The following is a 27,579-nucleotide window of genomic DNA, read 5'->3' on the forward strand; positions in this document are numbered from 1 at the left end:
ATATATATATATATATATATATATATATATATATATATATATATTACATAACTTTTTCTTTAAAGAGAGAAGGATAGATTAATCAAGCAAAGATATTGAAAATAAATGATCTTTATTAAAATGTTGCAGTTGTTAATTACAAAGTGGACGATGTTATATAACAATATGTGTTGGATAACGTTTAACATGGATATATTTTGTTAACTATTTTGTAAGAATATGAGCGACCATAATATTATTTTTTTTTTAAAACGAGCAGATAATCACCAAACAGCAAAAGAGATGTACGTAGTTTTAATTATATTGTCTTATTTACATGTTCATGAAATATCTACATATTTACTAGAAAATACAGAGGCTTCAAGTTCAAGTGAAAGTTGAATGGTATAAACAAACGAACATTGTGGGCACAAATCAATTTTTTTTTGGGGGGATTAACAATACTATTTAAATTATAACAAGAGTAAAGCAGGGGGTTTTTTTGGTGGCCATGATCCAGGTTTCTTTATAATTTAACACAAAATCGTTATCTAAGAAAGCAAAGTGATATTTCAACAGACTTGAGCAAACAACGATTGGATATTTCTTAACAACTGTAAACACACTGCTTTGTTTATGAAAATGACCGTTACTTCCACAACTTTCAATTGTTTCAAACGTGTTCATTACAACAGCGTTCAAATTGAAGTGGTTTATACATGCATATATCATTAACTTTAATTCTAATAAATGCAAGTATTTTATAGAACTGTACAAATTTGAATATAATATATAATTGTATATTGTAGGCTATATAATAAGGTAAATGAATATTTCAATAATGTCATTGATTAAAACAACAAAAACAAATAAAAATACGGGGTGAATTAATAAAATGTGAACATTAGCCGAAGAACTATTACCGACGTCATTATTCTGTTGTGCTCTGAAATAAACAAAAAAAAAAAAGAAAAAGAAAGAAAAAAAAAAACAACAACAAAATAAAAACCAAAAAACAACACACTTTATTAACATTTTGGCCGAAAAACCCGTTCTTTAAATATTGATCGATTCAAATGACCCAAATCTTGTTATAACTCTCAAACCTGGGACCTCAATTAAATCTTAGGCTTGAGATTTTTTTTCCAAGATTGGGGTCATTTAAATCGATCGATATTTGAAGAACGAGTTTTCTGGCCAAATTTTTAAATACGAGTTTTTCTAGAGAACGGCAGTTGACTGGTAAAATCCTTGTCAAACCTAAAATGTGTACATTAGTGAAAATAAATAGAACCCATGACGTGTTCACATTTTATTGATTCGCCCCGTACGAACCGGTTATAAGCATTGGCACATCGCATTGATATTAAAATGGAATAGATTTAGTAACAACTATTTAAAAGGGAAAGATTGCAAACGTTAGTTTGATATAAAAAAAATGTGCTTACATTCATTGGATGATTTGTGGTTCCGATCTTTAAAAGGTCATCTATAATATACAAGATGTATCATTTTAAACTACATGCAAATAGCATAGGTTTTTAGCAATTCATTAACACGGTGTTATGCTACTTTTTACATGGTTTCCTATTAACAAGAAAATTGTCCAAGAGGGTCTTTCAACCTGCATAACAGAAAGTTTGTCAATTCTTGATCGCCATATTGAGGTGGAAGAGGGGAAGATACCGAATGATCAAATTCATGTACACACAAGTGACAACACATTGTTATTACATCCCCTTTAGTGATGATAAAGAGCGCTTGCGCGAATCTTTTATAAGTCCATTAAATGCACGAATGTATAATAACACCATCGCGACGAGGGGTAATACTTTTTTGAGGCCTTGAACTTTCGTGACACGGATTGCAGTCAACATACTAAGGGAAATAATCGATGAATATTTACTATTTCTTAGATGCGCAAGAATACAATCAAATATTTTGTCTATTAATGGCATTTTCTCTTAATTAAAGGTTCCATTAAATAATCATACAACTTTTGAATTTATTCTATAGCAATCTTTGCTGACTTTTAAAAAAATGGGAAGTGTAATAAAATAATTCTTGACCTTGTATTGATTTTCGGCACTCGTTCTGGAGTTCACAACGTGACTTTTTAATCTATGTGGTTTTAGTATTATTTGCAGAGTTTTAGCAAGTTTAAAATGTAAAACACTACAAACTGTGGAGTGATCCTCGACAATATTGGAGGTTTCCACAAGACGAAGAAGAAGAAGAAGAAGAAGAAGATAATAAATAGCACTCCTAAAGTCGTGTATGGCCAAGAACTGGATACCGAAAACCAATACAAGTAAAAAAATGTAACAATTATCAATGTCTTTGTAGTTAGAATTTTATATGAGCGTTATCAAAATAATATAAGGAGGCGACTTTGTTTTGTTTTTTGCTTCGTTTTGTTTTTAAGGGTTTTACGGTGCTTGCAACACATTTAGGTCATATCATCGCCAGTAAAGAGGAAGAAAATAGATTGGCTATTTACAAGACAAAGGGGTACTGGTTGAAATAGGGAACAGATATAAATCCCAAGGGGACACGACTTTCAGTGTAGTTAGTTTGAGATCACCTGAAAGTCTCATTCTGACAACAGCACGGGATCCCAATCTCATTAGGAGGAACACACTCAACTGTTTACAAGATATGTTAAAACAATTTATAAAATGCAACCATCGCAATGCAAACATAGCACAAAGAGAATGAACAAGGGGAAAAATATCATCTCGTCTTATTATATTAACTATTTCCCTCTCAGACAAGGACTCCGCATGGGCCAGGACTAAATCAAGTACTCCTATTCCAAGACAAAGACAGAGAGCAACTCAGAAAGCAGATATATGGGGATAGAAGACGCAGCGCAAGTGATCTTCTGCCCTCCATAAATAGGAGAGAGGTAATTTTCAAAACATGCTAAGTGCCATTCTCATCATCTAGATGAAAATGCAATGTTTTGTCATTTATTTATTAACTTAAAGAGGAAAGTACTCATTTTGTTCGCCTCATAGATAAATGGCCTGAGTGTTTGGAAACTTCAAATTTTCTTTTATGCTTCTAATATAAGGCGTCGAGTAGATTACTTGATGTTGTTAACTCATTTTTTTTAAAATCTGGATGCGGCTTAGCGAGTTTTGAACGTTGCCTCCTGATAATATGCAGAAAGAGTGTGGGGCGGGAACTTTAATCAATAATGATGAACAACATAGGGTATGGATGAAAAAAGATGAAACCAGAGAATAACAAGTCACGGGGTCATTGACAAACTCGGGATCCAATCGTGTTCAACAGTCGTGACGTCACTTCCCTCGTAATGACGCATAGTAACTTAGTAACTGGTTCTAAACTATCGGAACAATGGCGGATGCCCTTCTGCCTGAAATACTTCTCCGACGAGCATAAAAGTGTATTTAGAGGAGAAAAACATAAATCTCATCATGTTTTGACTTTTATACATTCTGATAACATGACATGTGAGAAATTTCTAGAGAGCACGAAGAATAAAAAGTATCGATTTTCTTTGTTTAGAACCAAGCTGCTGGTTGCTGGGCGGACGTGACATCGGACTATTGCATCCTATTGACACGACACCACTGGCTGGATAGCTCAGTAGGTTGTGCGACCGCTAGCTGTCCTCTCTCTCTCTCTCTCGGCCATGCGGAGGTTGTCGTGTCAATTGGATCCTGAGTTTGGCACTGACCCCATGACTTTTATTCTCTGTTTTCATCTGACACTTCTCCATACCCTATTTTTCTCCTGATATTATGCAAACAGTGATAACATTGAGTCAGAAGGAGTGTATCTCTCCAAAATATTGAATTCAGAATTTTAAACTGCTTATTGGAGGGGAAAAAACAACAACTGAGAAACACCATTATCACATAACTTAACTTAATATGAGGATCTCCGTTGAAAGATTTAGTAAATGATGTAAACAGCAATTTCTTCCTGCATAATATTATGGTCGAGTTGCACTCTTGTCAACTTGTTTTAACTCAACTTTTACACCGCCATAGCATAAGTAAACTCTTTTAAACTCAATCACAAGTTAAGTTTAGTTTTTTTTTTTTAATTCATGGCTTTTCAATGACATTGTACCTTCGTCAGTGTATTATAACTTCAAAAATAAATTCAATTGTGGTTTCAAGCCACTCCAGGAAACGACCTTAACACTTCAATAGTGACATCATGTCTTCTTTCAATCGTCCAACAAAAACATCTCATCTCGGATTTAAGACTTCTCTTGTGACGTCATGCCTTCTTAATCACCGCTTTAAGACTTCTCTCGTGAGATCACGACTTCGTTCAGTTCTCCAACACAAACAAACCATGAAAGCAGACTCTTCTTAATCACGGCTTTAAGACTTCTCTTGTGACGTCATGCCTTCTTAATCACGGCTTTAAGACTTCTCTTGTGACGTCAAACTTCTTAACGAATGGAAGTAGAACGAGTAGCACCACAGAAAGAAGCTGCATTGATGCCAGATACTGATAGGTTGCGTTGTATGAACCTGTAAAATCCTTAAGGGCGCCTTAAGAGGGGATAAAATGAAAAGAAAGGGAGACGGGGTTGGGAGGAGTTTTAATGAGAATATATTTTTATTTTGCAAATAAAATTGTTAAAAAGTAAAACTGTGGTAGGATTCCTCAATTTTGTATTTAGAAGGGAAAAAAATCCGTTATAGTTGTAAAATACGAGTATATTTGTGACACAACCTCTGAAAATGGTAGGTATCAGGTAATAATAATAATAATAATAATAATAATAATAATAATAATAATAATAATAATAATAATAATAATAATAATAATAATAATATAATGATAATGATAATGATAATGATAATGATAATAATAATAATAATAATAATAATAATAATAATAATAATAATAATAATAATAATAATAATAATAATAATAATAATAATAATAATAATAATATATCTTTATTGTCCTCAAAAAGTGGCAATTTGTCATTTGGTTACACATTTAAAACAATACAATATTGACATAGACACACTCACACAGATGCACACTAGTAACATCGTAGTCATCGAAAAAAAAACAACCAAAAAAAACAAAAAACAAAAAAACAAACAAACAAACCGGCATCATCATCATCATCATCATCATCATCATCATCATCATCATCATCATCATCATCATCATCATCATCATCATCATCACCATCTTCATCATCATCATCATCATCATCATCATCAGCATCATCATCATCATCATCATCATCATCATCATCACAACAACATTCCTAATAGTTTCGTTACAAGCCTTGATTTTCACCATTCCCCTATAACAGGGACGAATCAGAATCCCAAGAGTAAATTTATAACTAAAATTATAAGTAATTCGGAATTTGTATTTTTTCATCGTGAGAATAGTATTTATTCTCCAGCATAAATGAATGGTAATACAAATTAACGCGGGGTCCCGATGGTTCAGTTGGTAGAGAACACATTTCACACGCAAAGGGACCAAGAGTCATCCTGGGTGGAGCCATGATTTTTTATTCTGACGTCCTTGTTCTCCCAAGCAGTGAATGGGTAGCTGGGTATATTGGATATGGCTGAAAGCACTTTGCAATAAACTAGAGTCCTAGCGTATAATTCTCTATACCCAGCGTATCATTTGTATGGTTTGAGATTTACCTACAATAGGGTAAGACATAGCCCCTGCCATTCCACACACCAGATAGTATACTCCTATGGATGACGTATAATTCTCTATACCCAGCGTATCATTTGTATGGTTTGAGATTTACCTGCAATAGGGTAAGACACAGCCCCTGCCATTCCACACACCAGGTAGTATATTCCTATGGATGACGTATAATTCTCTATACCAGCGTATCATTTGTATGGTTTGAGATTTACCTGCAATAGGGTAAGACACAGCCCCTGCCATTCCACACACCAGATAGTATATTCCTATGGATGACGTATAATTCTCTATACCCAGCGTATCATTTGTATGGTTTGAGATTTACCTGCAATAGGGTAAGACACAGCCCCTGCCATTCCACACACCAGATAGTATATTCCTATGGATGACGTATAATTCTCTATACCCAGCGTATCATTTGTATCGTTTGAGATTTACCTGCAATAGGGTAAGACACAGCCCCTGCCATTCCACACACCAGATAGTATATTCCTATGGATGACGTATAATTCTCCATACCCAATGTGTCAATGACGATCAAAGATTGCAGGGCGTAGAAGAATCCCATGGATAACCCAAAGGCCACAGACATTCCTATGATGCTTCTGAAAAGAAAAATTTAAAAAAGCAAACTTAAACTTTTATATAAAGTATTATCCACTAAACGTGCTCAAAGCGCTTTAAAAGGGGTCCCTAGCCAACAGCAACAATTTACATGTAAAACAAGAAATGAAGCCTGAGGCGATATTTACAATTTTATTCGGACAGAGACGATGTTAATGGCCACATACCCATATTTACACCTGAGTACGGTGAGAGATGTGAGTAAAGAGCCTTTTCACAAGACTCAACTATGCATCGCTCAAAGCGGGACTCAAACCCTGGACCGTCCAATCCGAAGGCGAGTGTCATACCACTAGACTTCATAGCCGTTCCTCTTATTCTTGCGTGAAGATTCTCCAATTGGATTCAATAGTCTGACGTCACATCCGTACAGCGACAAACAGCTTAGTTCTAAACAAAAAAAATCGTACTTTCTATTTTTCATGCTGGCTTGAACTTTTTTCACTTGGCATGTGATCAGAATGTATAAAGTCAAAACATGATCAGATTTATAATGTTTTTCTCCTCTGGATACACTTTTATGCTCGTCGGAGAAGTTTTTCATAAGGGCGTCCGCCATTGCTCCGATAGTTTAGAACCAGTTACTAAGTTACTATGCGTCATTACGAGGGAAGTGACGTCACGACTGTTGACACCCATTGTCTCAGTCTTGTATCTTTCCTCTGATGTGTGATTGCTCTGCTGATGATGTTAATCTGGCAATGTGATTGCGTTCAAGTCGCTATTGAGAGTTAGAATAAAACATGGCCGATACCTTTTGTTGTCGAAATTTGAGCTCAACAGATAGTCTTTGTTCAACTCATTTTCGAGACGGAGTTTTGAAACTAACACGATAGGCCTACTACTGATGCTTAAAATAAAACTGAATGAAATGTTGTTTTTTTAAATAAGAAACAGGACAAGTTTCTGTGTTTTTAAAACTAAAAGCAAGAAGTGCATTAATGAGCTAATTAAGATGGAGATAAATATTAAAATGAATAAATGTGATCCATATCGGTTTCGAGTTCGAGCCGAGGCTGGAATGAGATGTTTAATTAAACAAAAAAATCTATCTGTCTCTCCAGTTGTGACTTGGTAGCTTGGTTTCTCAGATTTCATGTACATAAAGCACTACGAGATAAACTAGCGTTCGATCTAGAGGATAACAACAAGAGTAACTGCCGTTTCATCGCTCCAACAACCAGCATAAGATGTGTCTGCATGGGACTAATGGCTGGGCAGATATATTATTATTTGTTGATGATGATAATCATTTCATATTTGCGGTATATTATTATATACTTAAAAGTGGAGCTGTCGTTTTATAGTTTCATTACGCAAATAAATATGTACATTCATATAAAACATTTACGCAGTTTTGAGCAAGCTCATTGTATTTACAAAGATTTTATTAATTTCTCCCAAAGGTTATATGGAATATAAGTCGCCTGTTAGGCGCCCATTTATCATATTGTATTCTTACAAAATATGTGACTCATTTACAGCTAACCACATTTAAGTTTAATGGAGTAAAGTGCACTAACCAAAGACACCAAGACGGGTTAAGAGTTTAACTATTGTTTTAACCAACCTGGTCAATGAGCATGCTCGACATTGCGTAGTTTTGATATAGGGCATGATGCTCTACCATTCAGCCATTAATGGACATTTAAGATAAAGCGTTTCTTATACTTACTCATAGGAAAGAAACAATGGAGTCAAATAGCCCACAATGGCAACGATAAGCATCGGCAATATGGCGACCGATGTTGGGGTCATGAATCCAAAATTTAGAATTATTCCTGGAGCAAGATGGGCGAAGATGTCTAACATATTCAAAAGCGATAAACAAAACGTTGCCTGGTCATCAGTTAGGCCTCGTTCCTTGGCAAAAGGCAGGATGTATATTTGACTGAGGCCTACTCCTATTGCACTTGAAAAGAAGTATGGAACGAGATACCAGAATGAGACAGATCTTAAAAGAGGACTGTCACAAAACATGGGAATCATTTTACGAAAGACCGAGGTGTTTCTGAGCTCATTGTCAGGACTGTGTACTCTTGAAAATCGTTTGAAGTCCTGGTCGATTGATATGATATCAGCAATGGTGTTGTTGAGTGTGGAGGATGACTGGAATAACATGGACCGAGATAGAGTTTGTTTGCTTGAAGATGCTCTGGACATCAAAAGGAGGCTAGACGCATGATTAGGGAAAACGGCAAGCTCATTAGGGTTATTGTAATGATTAACATCAAGCCTGTTTTTTGAGCTTCCGTGGAGCGCGCTAGAGCAAATAGATCCTGACAGATGTGAGTTCTGAGATAAAAGGGAAGTATTGTCTGGTAGAAAGTGAGAATATTTCCCTGCTACAGACAAGTATTTCTTTTCATTCGACGAATCTTTGGGTATCTCCGTTTTATCATTTGGATGGAACTCTGATTGAATTTCTAAAGGAATACCTTCTTCACAAATTTCAAGCTTGGAACTGAATTGTTCCAACTGGAGAGTTTTAACTCCAGTTCCCAGAAACTTGTGCTGGGGGTTTTGTATTGTATGGCTCTGGTGCTTCTGAAAAATGCTAGAATTGCTTTTGGTGACACGTGAAATCTGTTTCCTTCTAGATTTAGAATCAGTATTCTTTTCACGACTAGAGTTCCATCTTTGTTTCAAAGTCTCCAAAAAAGACGACTTTTTTGTTTTATCATTTGGTTTTCTTATCCCCCCTTCAATTTTATTCGCATCGACATCATTATGACGTGTTTGACCACTAATCACGTGATTTTTTACTGGAATCAGAAGAACAGATCCAACGAATATCTGCATAATCACACCTCCAGTCATTATGATCCCGCCTCCAAACCCATATGTATCGAAAAGATGCCGTGCTACGAAGGGAAAGACAACCCCTCCAAAACTCGCTCCAGCGGTGGCGATGGACAAAGCCAGAGCTCTTTTCTTTTTGAAATATTCATTGAGGATGAAGATAGAAGGGCCGAACACTAGTCCTTGGGATAGACCTGTTGAAAGATTTTTGAAAATACTGAAGAAAAATTTAATTCCAATATCAAAAAGAAAATTCATTGTCAAACGCGTATCAAACCATTGTCGACTAGTAGTAGTAGTAGTAGTAGTAGTAGTAGTAGTAGTAGTAGTAGTAGTAGTAGTAGTAGTAGTAGTAGTAGTAGTATTACTAGTAGTAGTAGTAGTAGTAGTAGTAGTAGTAGTAGTAGTAGTAGTAGTAGTAGTAGTAGGAGTAGTAGTAGTAGTAGTAGTAGTAGTAGTAGTAGTAGTAGTAGTAGTAGTAGAAATAGTAGTTATAGTAGTAGTAGTAGTAGTAGTAGTAGTAATAGTAACAACAAGATATGAAGTGAGTAGAAAAGTGCCAGAAGACAATAGAGAATAAAAATTTTTTTTTTCGCGGCGGTGGTGGGGTTTGAACCTGCGACCTTATTGGTACGACAACTCCGCCTGGCAGGTGAGAGCGTGGCTCTACCGTGTGAGCTATCCACGAACACAAAAAATATTCGTTTCAAACCCAAAGTCATTTCTAGATCCCTCTCTCACCCACTTCTTGAGATCGCCGATTCGTTCACCACCATCGCGAAGTAATTTTGACCAGCAGTTAAGCTTAATAGCCAATATTCTCATCACAAACATATAACATAGAAACGATTGAGACATTGAGTATGCTCCGGTGTATGGGGTGAATTTTTAATTCAGAAAAGTGAGTGGAGCAGGCACTTATGTTGGTAACAACAAGATATGAAGTGAGTAGAAAAGTGCCAGAAGACAATAGAGAATAAAAATTTTTTTCGCGGCGGTGGTGGGGTTTGAACCTGCGACCTTATTGGTACGACAACTCCGCCTGGCAGGTGAGAGCGTGGCTCTACCGTGTGAGCTATCCACGAACACAAAAAATATTCGTTTCAAACCCAAAGTCATTTCTAGATCCCTCTCTCACCCACTTCTTGAGATCGCCGATTCGTTCACCACCATCGCGAAGTAATTTTGACCAGCAGTTAAGCTTAATAGCCAATATTCTCATCACAAACATATAACATAGAAACGATTGAGACATTGAGTATGCTCCGGTGTATGGGGTGAATTTTTAATTCAGAAAAGTGAGTGGAGCAGGCACTTATGTTGGTAACAACAAGATATGAAGTGAGTAGAAAAGTGCCAGAAGACAATAGAGAATAAAAATTTTTTTCGCGGCGGTGGTGGGGTTTGAACCTGCGACCTTATTGGTACGACAACTCCGCCTGGCAGGTGAGAGCGTGGCTCTACCGTGTGAGCTATCCACGAACACAAAAAATATTCGTTTCAAACCCAAAGTCATTTCTAGATCCCTCTCTCACCCACTTCTTGAGATCGCCGATTCGTTCACCACCATCGCGAAGTAATTTTGACCAGCAGTTAAGCTTAATAGCCAATATTCTCATCACAAACATATAACATAGAAACGATTGAGACATTGAGTATGCTCCGGTGTATGGGGTGAATTTTTAATTCAGAAAAGTGAGTGGAGCAGGCACTTATGTTGGTAACAACAAGATATGAAGTGAGTAGAAAAGTGCCAGAAGACAATAGAGAATAAAAATTTTTTTCGCGGCGGTGGTGGGGTTTGAACCTGCGACCTTATTGGTACGACAACTCCGCCTGGCAGGTGAGAGCGTGGCTCTACCGTGTGAGCTATCCACGAACACAAAAAATATTCGTTTCAAACCCAAAGTCATTTCTAGATCCCTCTCTCACCCACTTCTTGAGATCGCCGATTCGTTCACCACCATCGCGAAGTAATTTTGACCAGCAGTTAAGCTTAATAGCCAATATTCTCATCACAAACATATAACATAGAAACGATTGAGACATTGAGTATGCTCCGGTGTATGGGGTGAATTTTTAATTCAGAAAAGTGAGTGGAGCAGGCACTTATGTTGGTAACAACAAGATATGAAGTGAGTAGAAAAGTGCCAGAAGACAATAGAGAATAAAAATTTTTTTCGCGGCGGTGGTGGGGTTTGAACCTGCGACCTTATTGGTACGACAACTCCGCCTGGCAGGTGAGAGCGTGGCTCTACCGTGTGAGCTATCCACGAACACAAAAAATATTCGTTTCAAACCCAAAGTCATTTCTAGATCCCTCTCTCACCCACTTCTTGAGATCGCCGATTCGTTCACCACCATCGCGAAGTAATTTTGACCAGCAGTTAAGCTTAATAGCCAATATTCTCATCACAAACATATAACATAGAAACGATTGAGACATTGAGTATGCTCCGGTGTATGGGGTGAATTTTTAATTCAGAAAAGTGAGTGGAGCAGGCACTTATGTTGGTAACAACAAGATATGAAGTGAGTAGAAAAGTGCCAGAAGACAATAGAGAATAAAAATTTTTTTCGCGGCGGTGGTGGGGTTTGAACCTGCGACCTTATTGGTACGACAACTCCGCCTGGCAGGTGAGAGCGTGGCTCTACCGTGTGAGCTATCCACGAACACAAAAAATATTCGTTTCAAACCAAAGTCATTTCTAGATCCCTCTCTCACCCACTTCTTGAGATCGCCGATTCGTTCACCACCATCGCGAAGTAATTTTGACCAGCAGTTAAGCTTAATAGCCAATATTCTCATCACAAACATATAACATAGAAACGATTGAGACATTGAGTATGCTCCGGTGTATGGGGTGAATTTTTAATTCAGAAAAGTGAGTGGAGCAGGCACTTATGTTGGTAACAACAAGATATGAAGTGAGTAGAAAAGTGCCAGAAGACAATAGAGAATAAAAAATTTTTTCGCGGCGGTGGTGGGGTTTGAACCTGCGACCTTATTGGTACGACAACTCCGCCTGGCAGGTGAGAGCGTGGCTCTACCGTGTGAGCTATCCACGAACACAAAAAATATTTTGTCGTACTATTTACTATATTTAGTAATAGTAGTAGTAGTAGTAGTAGTAGTAGTAGTAGTAGTAGTAGTATAGTAGTTAGTAGTTAGTAGTATATAGTAGTAGTTATAGTAGTAGTATAGTAGTAGTAGTAGTAGTAGTAGTAGTAGTAGTAGTAGTAGTAGTAGTAGTAGTAGTAGTAGTAGTAGTAGTAGTAGTAGTATAGTAGTAGTAGTAGTAGTAGTAGTAGTAGTAGTAGTAGTATGTAGTAGTAGTAGTAGTAGTAGTATAGTAGTTAGTAGTAGTAGTAGTAGTAGTAGTAGTAGTAGTAGTAGTAGTAGTTAGTAGTAGTATAGTGTAGTAGTAGTATAGTAGTAGTAGTAGTAGTAGTAGTAGTAGTAGTAGTAGTAGTAGTAGTAGTAGTAGTAGTAGTAGTAGTAGTAGTATGTAGAGTAGTAGTATAGTAGTAGTATAGTAGTAGTAGTAGTAGTAGTAGTAGTAGTAGTAGTAGTAGTAGTAGTAGTAGTAGTAGTATAGTAGTAGTAGTAGTAGTAGTAGTAGTAGTAGTAGTAGTAGTAGTAGTAATAGTAGTTATAGTAGTAGTACTAGTTATAGTAGTAGTAGTAGTAGTAGTAGTAGTAGTAGTAGTAGTAGTAGTAGTAGTAGTAGTAGAAGTAGTAGTAGTAGTAGTAGTAGTAATAGTAATAGTAGTAGTAGTAGTGTGGTAGTAGTAGTAGTAGTAGTAGTAGTAGTAGTAGTAGTAGTAGTAGTAGTAGTAGTAGCAGCAGCAGTAGTAGTAGTAGTAGTAGTAGTAGTAGTAGTAGTAGTAGTAGTAGTAGTAGTAGCAGTAGTAGTAGTAGTAGTAGTAGTAGTAGTAGTAGTAGTAGTAGTAGTAGTAATGGTAGTAGTAATATTAGTAGTAGTAGAGGTAGTAGTATTAGGAAGACGCGGAGGAGGAGGAGGAGGAAAAGGAGGAGGAAGAGGAGGAGTTATAGTAGTAGTAGTAGTAGTAGTACTACTACTACTACTACTACTACTACTACTACTACTACTACTACTACTACTACTACTACTACTACTACTACTAGCAGGAGTAGTAGTAGTAGTAGTAGTAGTAGTAGTAGTAGTAGTAGTAGTAGTAGTAGTAGTAGTAATATTAGCAGTAGTAGTAGTAGTAGTAGTAGTAGTAGTAGTAGTAGTAGTAGTAGTAGTAGTAGGCCATGTGGTCTTGTGGTATGACACTCCTTTTCGAATCGGAAGGTCCTGAGTTCGAGCCTCGTTCGGCGCATAGGTTCCTCTCTCACATTGTCTCACCTTACTCATGTGTAAAATGAGTACCTAGCCGTTGACAACGCTGTCTCTGTAAAAAAATGTAATATCGCCTAACAGTCGTCATGTCTCGTTCTACATGTTAAAAGGGACTCATTGTAAAGCGCTTTCAGCACATTAAGTGGATATTGCCCTATATAAAAGCTCAAGGAATTAATAATAATAGTAATAACACTAATAGTAACAGAAGCAATCGTGTTTGTGCAGTTATGGTTGTGATATAGGTGTCAGCAGCATGAAACAAGAGATAACAAATTTCTTGGTATATTGGACACATGTCTATCAAATAATCCGTTTTGGGTAGGTAATACATTCTTCTTCTTCAAGTACCAAGTCTGTGCCAGACATCGATGATCATGGTACGCCATTCATCTCTCTGATCAGATAACCTCAGAAAACTCATTTTATTCTTCTCTTTCTTTGTCACCCAGCTGTTCGATCTATTCAAATATGTTTTTCTTTGTCTACCTTTACTCTTTTTACCTTCGATCTTTCCTGTGAGAACAAGATGTTCAATACATTTCTGTCGATTTAGGTGCCCTAAAAATTGCAAGGTAGGTACATACCAAAATATTACTCTTCTCTTTCTTTGTCACCCAGCTATTCAAACTATTCAAATATGTTTTTCTTGGTCTACCTTTACTCTTCTTCTCTTCTATCTTTCCTGTGAGAACAAGATGTTCAATGCAAGGTAAGTACATACCAAAACAAAAACTGTGAGTCAATATCAGGTATTCTATGCGATCACAAAGGGCATTGCCAACCACGCCAACCACAAAGATGAAAGATCCAACAAGACACAACTGTCTCACTGACCAGATTTTTACTAGGAAACTCAGGACAAATGGCGCTGTAGAAAAACGAAGAAAGATTAGAGTTTATATAAACTAATGGATCTATAGATAGTTTGAAGATGACGTCACTCAGGTCTTTGTTATTGTTTTTGCCATCCCCATTTATGAGTAATGCTCAATGAACTATATCAACCTGACTATAATCGTTCATGGATAAACACAGTTTTGTGTGTTGGTCCGTTATACTTCCGGATGGCAATGTTATGAGCTTCTTAGCCAAGCGCATACTATCTATAACCTGGTGAGCACATAAGAAAGAGCAATTAAAAACAAACTTCCCAACAATCCGTCGACCTCGACTGGAGATCGAACCTCAGACCTTCTGATTGCCATTTCGGGATGTTTTGTTTTTTCTTGTATTTTTCTTTCTAGCTCTGTCTGGTACCTTTCATACACACTTGTTCAATTCTTTAGCTATCCACTCTATGCGGCAAAAATGATTTACATGGAATTCCAAGCCTATAATGACACTCACCAGGGGGATTAACCCTATCCCTATATGTGGGGTGATTTTACACCCCAGGGGTATGTTTTTCGACTGTAAAAACCTCAGTTTTTAACATAGAGGGATGAAATTTTATCTAATCGCCAATTTCATGATGAGGAATTGGGTAGTCAATTTTGTTTTTATTTGAAAAAATATTTTTTTGAGTTATTTAGAGGTCAAATGTCAGAACCCCTATTCCTATACCATGGGGTGTGAAATCACCCCATGTCTGTAAAGAAGAAAAAATGAGCTATGCGGTTAACTATATTGTGGGGTGATTTTACACCCCATCAATTATATAACAGTAGATACAACATGAGGATGTTGGTATTATTGGAACATCGTGTCATGGTATTATTATAATATAAATATAAATTATACAATCTTCACTATTTTACTTGTATAGTAAATATACTATGTAAGTAAAATAGTGAAGATTGTATAATTTATACTATAATATTATAACGATTTTCCACAAATACCAACATCCTCATGTTGTATTGCTATTATTATAACTATTACTACTACTATAATATATAACATTTATATAGAGCATTTTCCGTCTTTTAGGCTGCTCAAAGCGCTTTACACTTTACAATGCTATCCACCATCATAATGAGCACCATCAGCTTCAACTTATGCACCATTAGCCTAGTGGTCTGAGCGTGGACCTAGGGGTCATGAGTTCGAATCTCGGTCACATCAGTAATGGAAATACCGGCTCGATATAAAGCCCATGTTTGGTCCTATCTGAGACGGAGGTTAAATTTGGAGGTCACCCTTCTAGTAGCAACTATTTTAGATCAGCAAGTGGATTATTTTATCAACAACCAACGTGAAAAGTGACAAACAGTAACAGATTTGGAATCAAATGTTTATTTACAAATTTAAGCATCGAGCAACAAACATTGAATAAGTAAAAATGGATTTGTGTACAGTGTACAGTAACACTTTAACTTGAAACACCGGTTTTAGATTTAGAACAAACAATTCAAAACTTTGAAAATATAAATAACGTCAATCAAGAAAGTAGCCAAACTCAACTAAAAATTGTAATAATAATAATACAAAATATTTTGCTCTGCTGTGAAAATACCAACACAGACTTGAACTAAAACTAAAAAGTAACCTAAGTAGTTGTAGTAGTAGGAGTACACTTAGTACACACTACCTTAGAATGTTGTACACAAACAAAACTTGAACAAACAGCGCAGGACTTCCTGATTTTGGAATCCTTTTTTCCTGGGACAATCAAGGCATCTGCCCTGAGCAGGTCTTTTTCAGCTGGACACGACTGGCGCTGTAACTGTCTCCGTGTTATTATTAGGATTAGTATTAGGCCTAGGTCTTTCTATACCCCATTCACCAACTACATGCTGAATTGCTAAATCAAGTTTTGGATTTGGTTTCTTCATGGTGCTGAATCTTCTTTCCATATGCCTGATAATAAGTTGCCTGGAGAGCTCCTCCTGAAACTGTGCCCTGTTTTTTCTTATTACCAAGGGGGTCATTTTCGAAAAGTTCTCCATAGATAACATGACTTGCAATCCCAACAGTGTCCAGAACATTGTAGAATATTACCATGGGCCATCTCCTGGCTTTCCTCTTGGTTGTGAGACTGTGGCACATCTGGTCAAAGGTGTCCACTCCACCTTTAGTTGAGTTGTAATACTTGATGATTTCAGGTTTTTTCTTTGGTTCGTTAACATCAATGTCGATTGAACTGTGCATGCTACTCATGACAATAACATTTTTCTTGTGATTTGACTTGTAGCTCACAAGAGACATATTTTGATTAAACACGAATGATGATTCGCCCTTTTGTAAATCTTTTCCCTGTTTGAAGCTTTGTGGTAAAAATCTTTTGTCTCTTCTTACAGTCCCAAAACAAGATAAGCCTTGTCTTTGCAGCCACAACAGCAGTTCTTTATCACTAAAGAAATTGTCAAAGGTTATATTCCTGCCAGATTTCATATACGGTAGAGCCAGTTCTTTGACGGTTTCCCTTCCCAAATTGGTCCTTCTTTCTCCATACTTCCCAAGATATGGAATGGCTTTCAATGGATACGCCGTTTTAGAATCGCAAATCCAGAAGAATTTCATTCCATATTTGTCAGGTTTAGAGGGCAAGTATTGTAGGAACTTAACCCTCCCACGCCAAGGAATTAGTTGCTCATCAACAATCAAGTTCATGTCTGGGGTGTAGTGACAGGCCAGTTTATTATTTATTGAATCGAACAAATCTCTAATTGGTGCAAAAATATCCCTCTGTCTGCGAGCTGATCTAGATGCTTTGTCATCAAATCGCAAGGCATTTGTCAGATTGTAAAATCTTTGCATTGTCATGGTCGCTTTTGCTACTGGGTCCGCTGAGATTCCACTCCAAATTCTTCTAACGTCAACCAAATTCAATTTCCTTGCCCCTAAATGGAAGTACAGTCCAAACAAAGCTAACATTTCGATGGCATCAGTCTTTTTCCAAGCATTTCCCTGACATCGATTGCCTTCCAGGTTCGTATAATTTACAAGTTTGAAACAATGCTGACAGTGAAAAACAGGGAAAATGTATCAATAATTGTTGTAACACCCCTAACATTTTTTACATGAGATTTGATGGTTCGAAAAACATTACACTGTCTCTGTCTAAATGCTTGTATGAGTGGCTCTTTTGCCCAAATAGTACCATCTTTTGCAGTCAAATGCCCAGGTACCACTAATGAGACATGAGCTGTTGGTTGATCAGGGACTTCTTCCTCCTCTTCACCTTCCTCTTCTTCTTCAGGTTCTGACTCATTCAATATAGATGCTTCTTCATCTTCATCACTGCTCTTGTCGTGAATATCTTCTGTTTCAATCAACCCTTCACCATCTCCGTCGTCACCATCATTAAAACTTTCCTCCATCAGATCTGAAATAAAGGAATGAATATCGATAGTTTATTATTATTAGATCAATTATCTTTTGATGAACATAAAGTTGTTTCATTTAAAGTTATCTTTCTTTGGGTGCAAAATTGGTTTGTTTCATTATTTTTTATTTCTATTTGGATTTGAAATTTGGTTTTACATTCATAAGCTCTTTCTTTCTCTAAGACATCTTTGATGTAATTAAAAACCGATGTCTAATTTGGACAAGCACAAATCGAATATTGAATGACCTTCAGTAAACATTAATTAGGCACCATGTGACAAGGTATCTTTATTCCATAGCGCCGAATAGTTAAAAACAGCACAGCACACAAAACCACATTGAATAAACTTACCAAATGACATATCAGTAGTCTCCACACTTGGGATTGATTCAATGGGAAAGGAATCAAGAAAGATGCCGGGCGAATCTCTTTCATCTGTTCCGTTTTCTGAAACAACAAAACAGATAACAATCAGAAGAAAAAAAATTATCTAATTGCATGTATAATATATAAAAAATGTCATCAATAGATAGTATAATTTACAATAAGTATAATGAATTGATCTGCTTACTGCACTACACATCTCACACTTACACAAGACCAATACAGGATTTATTATTATCATTATTATTATTTCATAATGTTCTCAAACTAAAGCAGGCATTCGTTTTTTTTATTAATATTTTTATGCAGGCTATATGGTGTTTCACTACAGGGTGCTGTGATTTGTTTCAGGACATAAAACACCACTGTTTCCTCGTTGCATCATTCACTTTTCTCTCAAGCAAGAAGATACGGAAGTTAGGATCAACCATGTCACAGTAGTGTTATAATAAAATTAATTGTAAAAGCGCCTGGCAGGCAGCATGTGGTGTCCAAAATTATACATGTGCGTTGACCACCGGGAGAATCATTGTGGTTTTGGAGTAGTAGATGGGTCTGGCAAAGGGATGATTCATCAATGTAATCTATTGTGTATGTATACGCCTAACAGGCTGGGTTTGGTATCCCATTTATATTACTTGACCACAGTTCACAAGCTTATTCATAATGAAAAGTGTAGATAAACACTATATTGTAAGTGAATACGATAATTATTTTCATGATTCTAATGCTATAAACGAAAGTTCACTTACCGTAATGGGCTTGTGATGGCACCACTGGCTGCAGCTCATGAAAGGATGAACCACTTTCTTCAGAAGTATTTTGCTGTTGAAATGCTTGAAAAACATTTCTTTCTGTTCCTCCCTCCATCTAATATGCGTCTTCTTATTCTTATGTGTACCATAAAAAAGCAATCCAATAATAAGTTGTTTTCCTAACTTGGCATTCCAGTACCCCAATTTTCTTCAAACAGGAAGTGGAAATTGAAGAACATGAGGTAAAATAAAAATAAAAACATGGAGCAGGGCCAGGTCAAATAAAAAACTGGAATGCCACAGTTCTGAAACAAATCAGTTATGATTTATTATTTTTTTGAGAGAAAGAATGTGTGTGTCTGTGTTGTCATAGTCATAACATGGTGTGTGTGTGTGTGTGTGTGTTTGTGTGTATTGTCATACCATTGTGTGTGTGTATTGTCATAGTCATAACATTGTGTGTGTGTGTATTGTCATAGTCAGAACATTGTGTGTGTGTGTGTGTATGTGTGTATTGTCATAGTCAGAACATTGTGTGTGTGTGTATTGCCATAGTCAGAACATTGTGTGTGTGTGTGTATGTGTGTATTGTCATAGTCAGAACATTGTGTGTGTGTGTGTGAATACGGTGTTCATGGAATATGGGGGCTGGGGGGGGGGGGGGAGGGGGGGGGGTAGCAGAAAATGGTATTCTATTTAAAATTTAACACTTGAAAAACGTTTTCTCTACTGTAACCTGTGGGGTGATTTCACACCCCACTGTATAGGTAACCGCTCAGCATACGTTTCTTCTATTTACTGGCAGGGGTGTAAAATCACCCCACAATATAGTTAACTGCATAGCTCATTTTTTCTTCATTACTGGCATTGGGTGATTTCACACCCCATGGTATAGGAATAGAACTTGGAAAGTTGGTATAGGAATAGGGCTAGACACGAGGCATGTAAGGCCCTATGACGATTCTTATTAACTCACTCAGTCCTAGAGATTGTTGCTACTTTTCAAATTGGAAAAAAAATGTATTAAAAATGAGCATGTGCATAGATAGTTTTATTCAACTACAATTAACATGTAAAAACTATAAAACATTAGCTTTGATACTACACCTATAATTTGTCTATAAAAATGTAATAAATAGGCATGGGGTGAAAGTAACCCGGGTAAACTACGGATATAGTCGGTGTTAGGGTTGAGTGAGTTAACAGAGACAATATTATTATCATCCCTTCACCCAGAGCTGTGGTCAATCATCTAACAACGATTTTGTCCATCGTGACTCGTGGCTTTTGATTTTACAAATTTACATCTATAGATAGAATGGGCTTGGCCAAGGAGTTCACAACATTGCCATCCGGAAGTATAACGGACCAACACACAAACTCTGTGTAACCATGAACTTTTATAGTCTGGTTAATACAGTTTAGTGAGAACAACTCACAAACGCGGATGGCAAAAACAATAACAAAGGCCTGAGTGACGTCATCTGCATAATATTTATAATTTAGTTAGGTACTTCAATGAAATGCCGTTAGAAAATGGATCCTGTCTTTTTACTACGCATTCTCTCTTTCCTATCAAATGTGGACAACGTGGGTGGTTACTGTTGACATCTTGTTTGATGTGTTATCTATATTATTATTCCTTCACGGAACGCATAGGCGACGGGATCTCATACTGCCGTTGCAAAAGGGCGGGTTTTGTTTGTTTGTTTGTTTGTTTTTGTTTTTTTTGGGTCTTTTTGTTGTTGTTTTATTTTGTAATACAAACAATGACGTTAACTTTTACAATTAAAAAAAAAAGCATAACCTTCTCACCTCAGCATTGAGAGGAAAAGACCCTAATCTGTGAAAGCAATTGACAATGGCAATTAGAGAAGCAACCGAGGTGTCCCGAGCGGGTGATTAGGAAGCGAAAGGCCTTAAGTCAGTAAGTTATCTAGAAATCCAAGATGCAATATTATAGATACTCACCGGAAACGCTAAAGATCCCATCAACCAGGCCAATGATCAATGACGTCATTGAAGCCGTTGATTCGAACTTCCGCTGGAACTCCACAAAGAACACTCCGCCAGATTTCAGATATCCTAAAAGGATCACTTGAATTATGAATACCGCTGCTCATATTTGGGTCAGGGCCAGGGAGGGAAATCAGGAAAGAAAAATGTTCTTCTGTAAGATATGCCGTGTGTTTATTAAATATCCGGATTGCATTTTCAGGTCTTTGACAGATGCCATGTTATGTCCCTGTGATTTAAATTATTGAATAAAATCGTATCAGGACATTTAACAATAATGGAGGATGAAGGGAGATTATAATATTATGTCATGAGAATTTTGAAAAGGATGTTTTATTTAATCTAGTGAGCTTCTCATAAGATGATATTTTAATCTCTTTTTAAAAGATGACTGGGAATCCACAACCCCGCTCCTAAAACTGAATGGTAAAGAATTCCAGACAGCGGGAGCAGCATGAATAAATGCACGATCAGCATAGGTCTTAGATCCTTTCTTTAGGAACGCATAATCGTGATTGAGAGTTGGATAAACATGACATTTGGGAATTGATGATGTGTGTTTAAATAAAATACACACCATTTCTTTGCTTTCCGCTGTATCAATCGTACAAATACACAGGACGTTTACAATCTGAGAGAATATAGTGAGACGAAATACCTAACTGAATATTCTAATATAGAAACCTGCGAAACCCGTACCAAACTTCAATTGTATTACATATAAACATTATAAGCGAGAGGATGTTTACCGACCTGACACGATCTGACATAGATACGCATCTTCTGCTATTAAAACTGTATTGCCACTTCAGAAGTTTCGCATCTCAACATATCACTGTCTCCGGATTCATTCTGATAGCGTGTCTCAGTTTTTTTCTCACCATGTTTCCTCAAAGTGGCAGGTCTTGCTAAATTTATAAAATTGTGGTTAAAATACCATTTCTATCAACTAAATGTCTAAATGTCATAAAGTTGGGTTTTTAAAAAGTCATTATAGTACAACGTAGAATAACTTTATATGAGAAATTTTTACTAATGCCATATTTCTCTCTCTGGTTTTCTATGTATGTGACCCTTCGCGAGAATTCGGTATTATGTCAGAATAGAATAGATAAGAAATTTGAGATTTGTTTTAATTGTCCAAAAAAAAGAAAGATATTTTTGTGTTTTTATGTGGGGTAGCGTGGCCCAGTTGTACGGTTTTTGATTCATACCCTTAAGGTACCAAGTTCGAATACCCGCTGCGCTGTGTGGCCTTGAGCAAGCCATCTCGCCCTAGCTCCCAGTTTGCTGCGCTGCATTGCGGCTGACGCCTGGATTATTCCAGTCTTCCCTTGAAACAAAATTCTCGATGGGATAAATAAAGGGAATTTTGTTTATTTATTTGTTTGTTTGTTTTTTTTGTTTTTTTTTTAGTTTCTGAAACGAAATTCCCTGACCTCGACAAATGCATTTATTCCACCTCAGTTGTAGAATAGCTCCAATCATAAGCATTAGTTTCACCCCAAAACAATACCGTTGTGGGACGAAAATTGAGTCAAGACTGTAAGCAGACAAAAGATTCAAATGGACAGAAATGATTAGACCTGTTCCAGACTAAATGTTTATTAAAATCCTAAGATGATTCTCCTGGTCCCATTTAATTTAGAAATTGGAATCTCTTGCAGAAAACAGGGGTGGGCACAGTTTCAGACATCGTTCAGCCAGACGTTGGAGGTGATCTGGTCGTGTCTACATAATTTTTGGGTAAGCTAGATTTCATTAAATCGAACGCAAATGCTTTTTAAAGAACCAAAGAGCTTTGGTAGTATGTTAATATTTCAGCTGGACCACCTAAGGACTCTTTTCCAGTTCTAGCCTTGTTAGAAATGATTTCATGCTGCTTGATACAACACCAGATTCCTGTCACGGGATTGCTAGTCTCTGATGCTTTGATAAAGAAAGGTATTAACTCTCTCCTTACCGGCCATTTTCAGGATTTTCCCAAAAACCTCACACCCAACTAACACAAAAATATATTTTTTATCACTCAAACACAATAGCAGTAAAGCTCTTGCGATAAAAAAATTCTTTAGCAAAACATGCTCCACAACACGCTGTTCATTTTCTTTAAATGTTATGATGTACACAAGAAATTTGAACAAGAAAAATGTTGGTTGTAATAATAATAATAATAATAATAATACACATTTATATAGCGCTCATTCTCGTGTAAAACACAAGCTCTGGGCACTTTACAATATAAATATCAATTTTAAGTGAAAAAATAAAAAAAATAAAATAATAACAACAATAACAATTCATAGCCAAATCAAGGATTCATATAGAGTCAAGAAAAACAAATACAGTAAAAATGTGTCTTGAGATTCTTTTTAAAAGTAGGTAAAGACTTGCACTCCCTCAGACCACGTGGTAGTTCATTCCAAATCTTGGGGCCGAAACAAGCAAACGATCTATCACCAAATTTTGTTCTTGATCTTTTTTCCGAAATTTTCGTTTGGTCATTACATGATCTTAAAGTGTAATTTTCAAATTTACACATGACCACGTGATCTGTGAGATATGCCGGTGCTATACAGGCCAAACACTTATAAACAAGACACGCTGCTTTGTAATATGTGCGCTTTTCAATGGGCAACCAGTGGAGAGAGGCCAACAAAGGGGTTGCATGATCAAATTTTTTTTTGCCAAAAACTAATCTTGCTGCACTGTTTTGCAGTAGTTGCAATTGTTTAATAGAAGCCTGAGGCAAGTTGACAAGCAGCGAGTTACAATAGTCTAGTTTCGAAAAAATGAGGGAAACAACCAATGTTTTACATGTTCCAATTGCAATATACTGACGGATCGAACTGATTTTCTTCAATTGAAAGTATAAAGATTTACAGAGAGCAGAAATGTGAGCTGACATTTTCATTTCTGAATCAAAATAGACACCCAAATTTTTCACAGTCTTTGAAACTTTGATCTTTTCACCCCCAATCAACACCTCAAAATCATCATTCACCTTCAACTGCCCTCTATTTCCCACAATCATCACTTCTGTTTTTGACTCATTCATTTTCAACTTGTTTGCATCCATCCACTCTTTCACATCCGTCACACATTCTTCCACACGTTTCACAATATTTTCGAGATTTTTAGTTTTATCAGTAGCATAAAGTTGCGTATCATCTGCATAGAGATGATAGCGCAGCCCATGACCAGTGATGACATTAGATAATGGAGAAGTATACAAAACAAAAAGAATTGGACCCAAAACAGAGCCTTGAGGAACACCAAAAGACAATGTATGTTGACGAGAAAGTTTATCTAAAATCATAACCTGTTGCTTTCTGCCATCTAAATAAGATTCAAACCACTGCAAGACAGTCCCAGACAAGCCAAAGGTTATATTAAGTCGTTTAATGAGAATACCGTGATCAATAGTATCAAACGCCGCCGAAAGGTCTAACAAAGTCAGAAGAGAAACAGAACCTTTATCTAAAACATCAAGCAAATCACTCGCAACACAGCACAGAGCAGTTTCTGTGCTGTGGTAAGAACGATAAGCTGACTGAAATTTTTTCCATAGATTGTTTTCATGGAGATGTTGTGAAAGACGTCTGAGTACAACTTTTTCAAGGATTTTAGAAAGAAATGGCAGATTTGAGACGGGACGGTAGTTACTAAGGTCATTTACATCGAGATTTTGCTTTTTTATGAGAGGCTTTACAATTGCATGTTTATAGATATCTGGGACTTGTCCTGAGATAAGTGACTGATTTATAATATAAGTTATGCAAGGTAACAATTCAGGAAGACATAATTTCAAAATATTAGTTGGTAAAGGATCTAAATCACATGACTTCGAGGAAGATGAAAAAATTATTTTAGAAATTTCTTCTTCAGTTGTTTCTTTAAAACAAGAGAATCCCTGTGAACCCGAAAAAGGGTGGAAATTTATATCTTCATTTTGCACGAGGTCCAAATTGTTCCGAATTTTCGATATTTTTCCCGAAAAGAAATCTGAAAATGCATCCGGCTGCTTTTCTACCGGGATATTAGTGGGTAGACACATGCCCTTTTCTTCCCCTAAAAGTTCCTTTGAAACAGAGAAAAATTCCTTAGTGTCCCTCACTGATGACAGTTTTGTGTTATAATAGTTTCTTTTTGCTCTTTTGCAGGTGGTTTTATACTTATGCTTTTTTGCTATATATATCAGCCGGTCAATCTCAAGGCCCGATTTTCTCCACGATGCCTCTGCATTCCTTTTTTCCCTTTTGGCAGTTTTTTCACTCTGGTTAAACCACGGAGACGGTTTCCTGGAATTTATTATTCTAGTTGTCTTTGGCGCATGCCTGTCGATGACGTTGCGCAGTACCTCTTCTGTTTTCTGTGCTGATGGTATATCCATTCTTCCTAGTTCCTCTGACAGATTGTTTTTGAAGGAACTAATGTCTATTTTTTTGGTATCCCTAGACACTATCTTGACCTTCTTTGCTTTCTCTTTGATGCATTTGAGAGTTGCCAGAATCAGATTGTGGTCTGAAATTTCTTTTTTGATATTTTTAATTGATTCAACAAGCGAGGGTGTGTCAATGATGAACCAGTCCAAGATGTGCCCCAATCTTTGAGTTGGAGAGGTCACTAACTGAGTGAGGCCATGTTCATTCAGCATATTTTTTATAATTTTAACGAGACTATTCTGATCAACATCAAACTGAATATTAAAATCGCCGATATAAATTTTTCGCTTATTTGATGTGTCTTTTGATACAAAATCTGAAAATTCGTCAGCAAAATCATTCTGTCTCAGTTTGTTCTTTTTGCTTGGGGGTGGTCTGTAGATACAAGTGATTAAAAATGAAATTTGAGGGTAGGTCAATGTGGTTTGGACACACTCGAAACTTTTGAACAAAATTGGCCTGTTTTGTATTTTAGACGAAAGAGCGTGTTTGTATATGATGGCGATCCCCCCTCCTGATCGTCCATTTCTTGGGAACGATTCCATCTTGTAGCCGGGAGGTGTCATTTCTTTCATTATAGGTTCATCACCGAACTGACGCAACCATGATTCAGTTATATATAGAATATCGATATCGTGTTGATCTATGACATCGATTATATCGAATGTCTTGTTTCTCGATGACTGTGCGTTAATATGGCCAATACAAATGTTATGATTTCCATGACTTGGTCTTGTGTCATTTGTCAATATTTTTGTTAACGTCTGTGGTGGTCGAGTTGAACGATGACAGTTCACTGGACGTCGCGGGACTGTTGTTTCAATTACATGTTGTTTACGTCGACCACCACGTTTACAGACAATCTTTTGTTGATTGTAATGGTGTTCACGTTTGAGGTCGGAATGTGTGTTTTCAATTTGTAAACAATAAAAGCGCAGGGTGAATAAAAGTCCAACGACAGCCGACAGTAAAAATTGGTTGTGAGAACGAGTAAAAATGGCGGGGTCTTGGTGAAACATTGTAAAATAGTCCGAAACAATTTCGATAAAAATGATGTCAAAACCGTATAAAATATAATTAAAGCAATATCACAATGGTATCTTACGTGTTGTACAAAAATCCTTGAATAAAAATTGAATTGAAATAAGACGTGTAAATCCTTGAAATCGGTAAAAATTGAAGAGAAATGTCACAACAACAAAAACACGTCTTGCCTGTTAGGCAACTACACGCCTATCCTTGTATCGTAAGGAATGTGACGATGTTCAGGTAGTTGGTAAGGAGGGGGTTAAATATACCAAATATTTAAAAATTAAGTGTCTTTCATTTTATTCTATACAGTGGAATCCGCATAAAATCAACACTCTTAAAGTCAATTTTTGCTTACAGTCAACACCTCTTCCTGTTCTTCATCTAAGTGTGTTCCATAACTAATGGATAAAGTCAACCAATCTGTCTTGTCCGGTCGTGTTGGATTTATCAGGGTTCCACTGTATATCGGTCGATTTGGGGAAAATCTGGTATTGTATCAAGGGTTCGGACTCTTACAAGGTTCATACAAAATAAAGACTTTTTAAAAATATTGTTTTTCACATAAAGCGGATTTTTAAAAATTAATTGCTGTGCATAGTAAAGAGGGTTGTGGAACATTGGAGTCACGAAGTTAGGATGGCAGTCAAGACAGGTAATTCCTTATGCATAAAATAAATTCAAATATAACCCGATGATTCCCTGTTCTCTTGGCATAAACTGGTTATCGTATTAATATAAAAAGCAAATGCTGATTAAACTAGAAAAAGCTTAGCGAATTGTATATCATTCTTTTCCAAAGAACCAATCCATTGTAAAACAACATTGATGGTTTGAAAGCAATGCGTATTGTTTCACTCACCAAATACAATTATCCACGCGTAGCCTCTATCAATTGCTGGATTGTTGTCCTCCGTTTCACAGAAGTCTTCATCAAGTTGAGCAAGAAACGAGTTGACATCGATCTCACTGTCGTCGTCATTATTACTATCCTCTATATCACCATTATCATCATTACCATCAATATCGTCAACATCATCACCGATACTTATATCAGTATCATAATCGTAGTTCTCCTCAACATCGCTCTCAACCAAACAAGAAGTACCGTCATCTTTCTCGTCGTCACCGTCTACATTTTTAGTTACCTCTTTATCGTTTTCGCCCATGAAGGTACAAGAGATGTTATTTTCAGTCACCATGTCATGAATACT

At 36.6% G+C, this 27,579-nt stretch overlaps 1 protein-coding gene across 2 annotated transcripts in view; it reads right to left on the reverse strand.

Annotated features, from left to right (window-relative positions):
• Positions 1-93: 93 nt before the first annotated feature.
• Positions 94-27,579, reverse strand: part of LOC144957303 (uncharacterized) — a 44,205-nt gene continuing 16,719 nt past the window's right edge. For both annotated transcript variants that reach the window (XM_078888436.1, XM_078888435.1), the window contains exons 2-7: positions 27,228-27,579; positions 20,847-20,990; positions 14,188-14,334; positions 7,967-9,287; positions 6,106-6,272; positions 94-4,520 (exon numbers count right to left, since the gene is read on the reverse strand). The exon at positions 27,228-27,579 is cut by the window's right edge and continues 922 nt beyond it. In XM_078888436.1, coding sequence (XP_078744562.1) covers positions 4,381-4,520; positions 6,106-6,272; positions 7,967-9,287; positions 14,188-14,334; positions 20,847-20,990; positions 27,228-27,579 — 2,271 coding nt within the window. In that variant the 3' untranslated portion in view covers positions 94-4,380. The remainder of the gene's footprint in view (positions 4,521-6,105; positions 6,273-7,966; positions 9,288-14,187; positions 14,335-20,846; positions 20,991-27,227) is intronic.

Source organism: Berghia stephanieae, chromosome 11, assembly GCF_034508935.2.
Source record: "Berghia stephanieae isolate SIO BIC M18660-M18661 chromosome 11, UCSD_Bste_1.3, whole genome shotgun sequence".
NCBI classification, from domain to species: domain Eukaryota; kingdom Metazoa; phylum Mollusca; class Gastropoda; order Nudibranchia; family Aeolidiidae; genus Berghia; species Berghia stephanieae.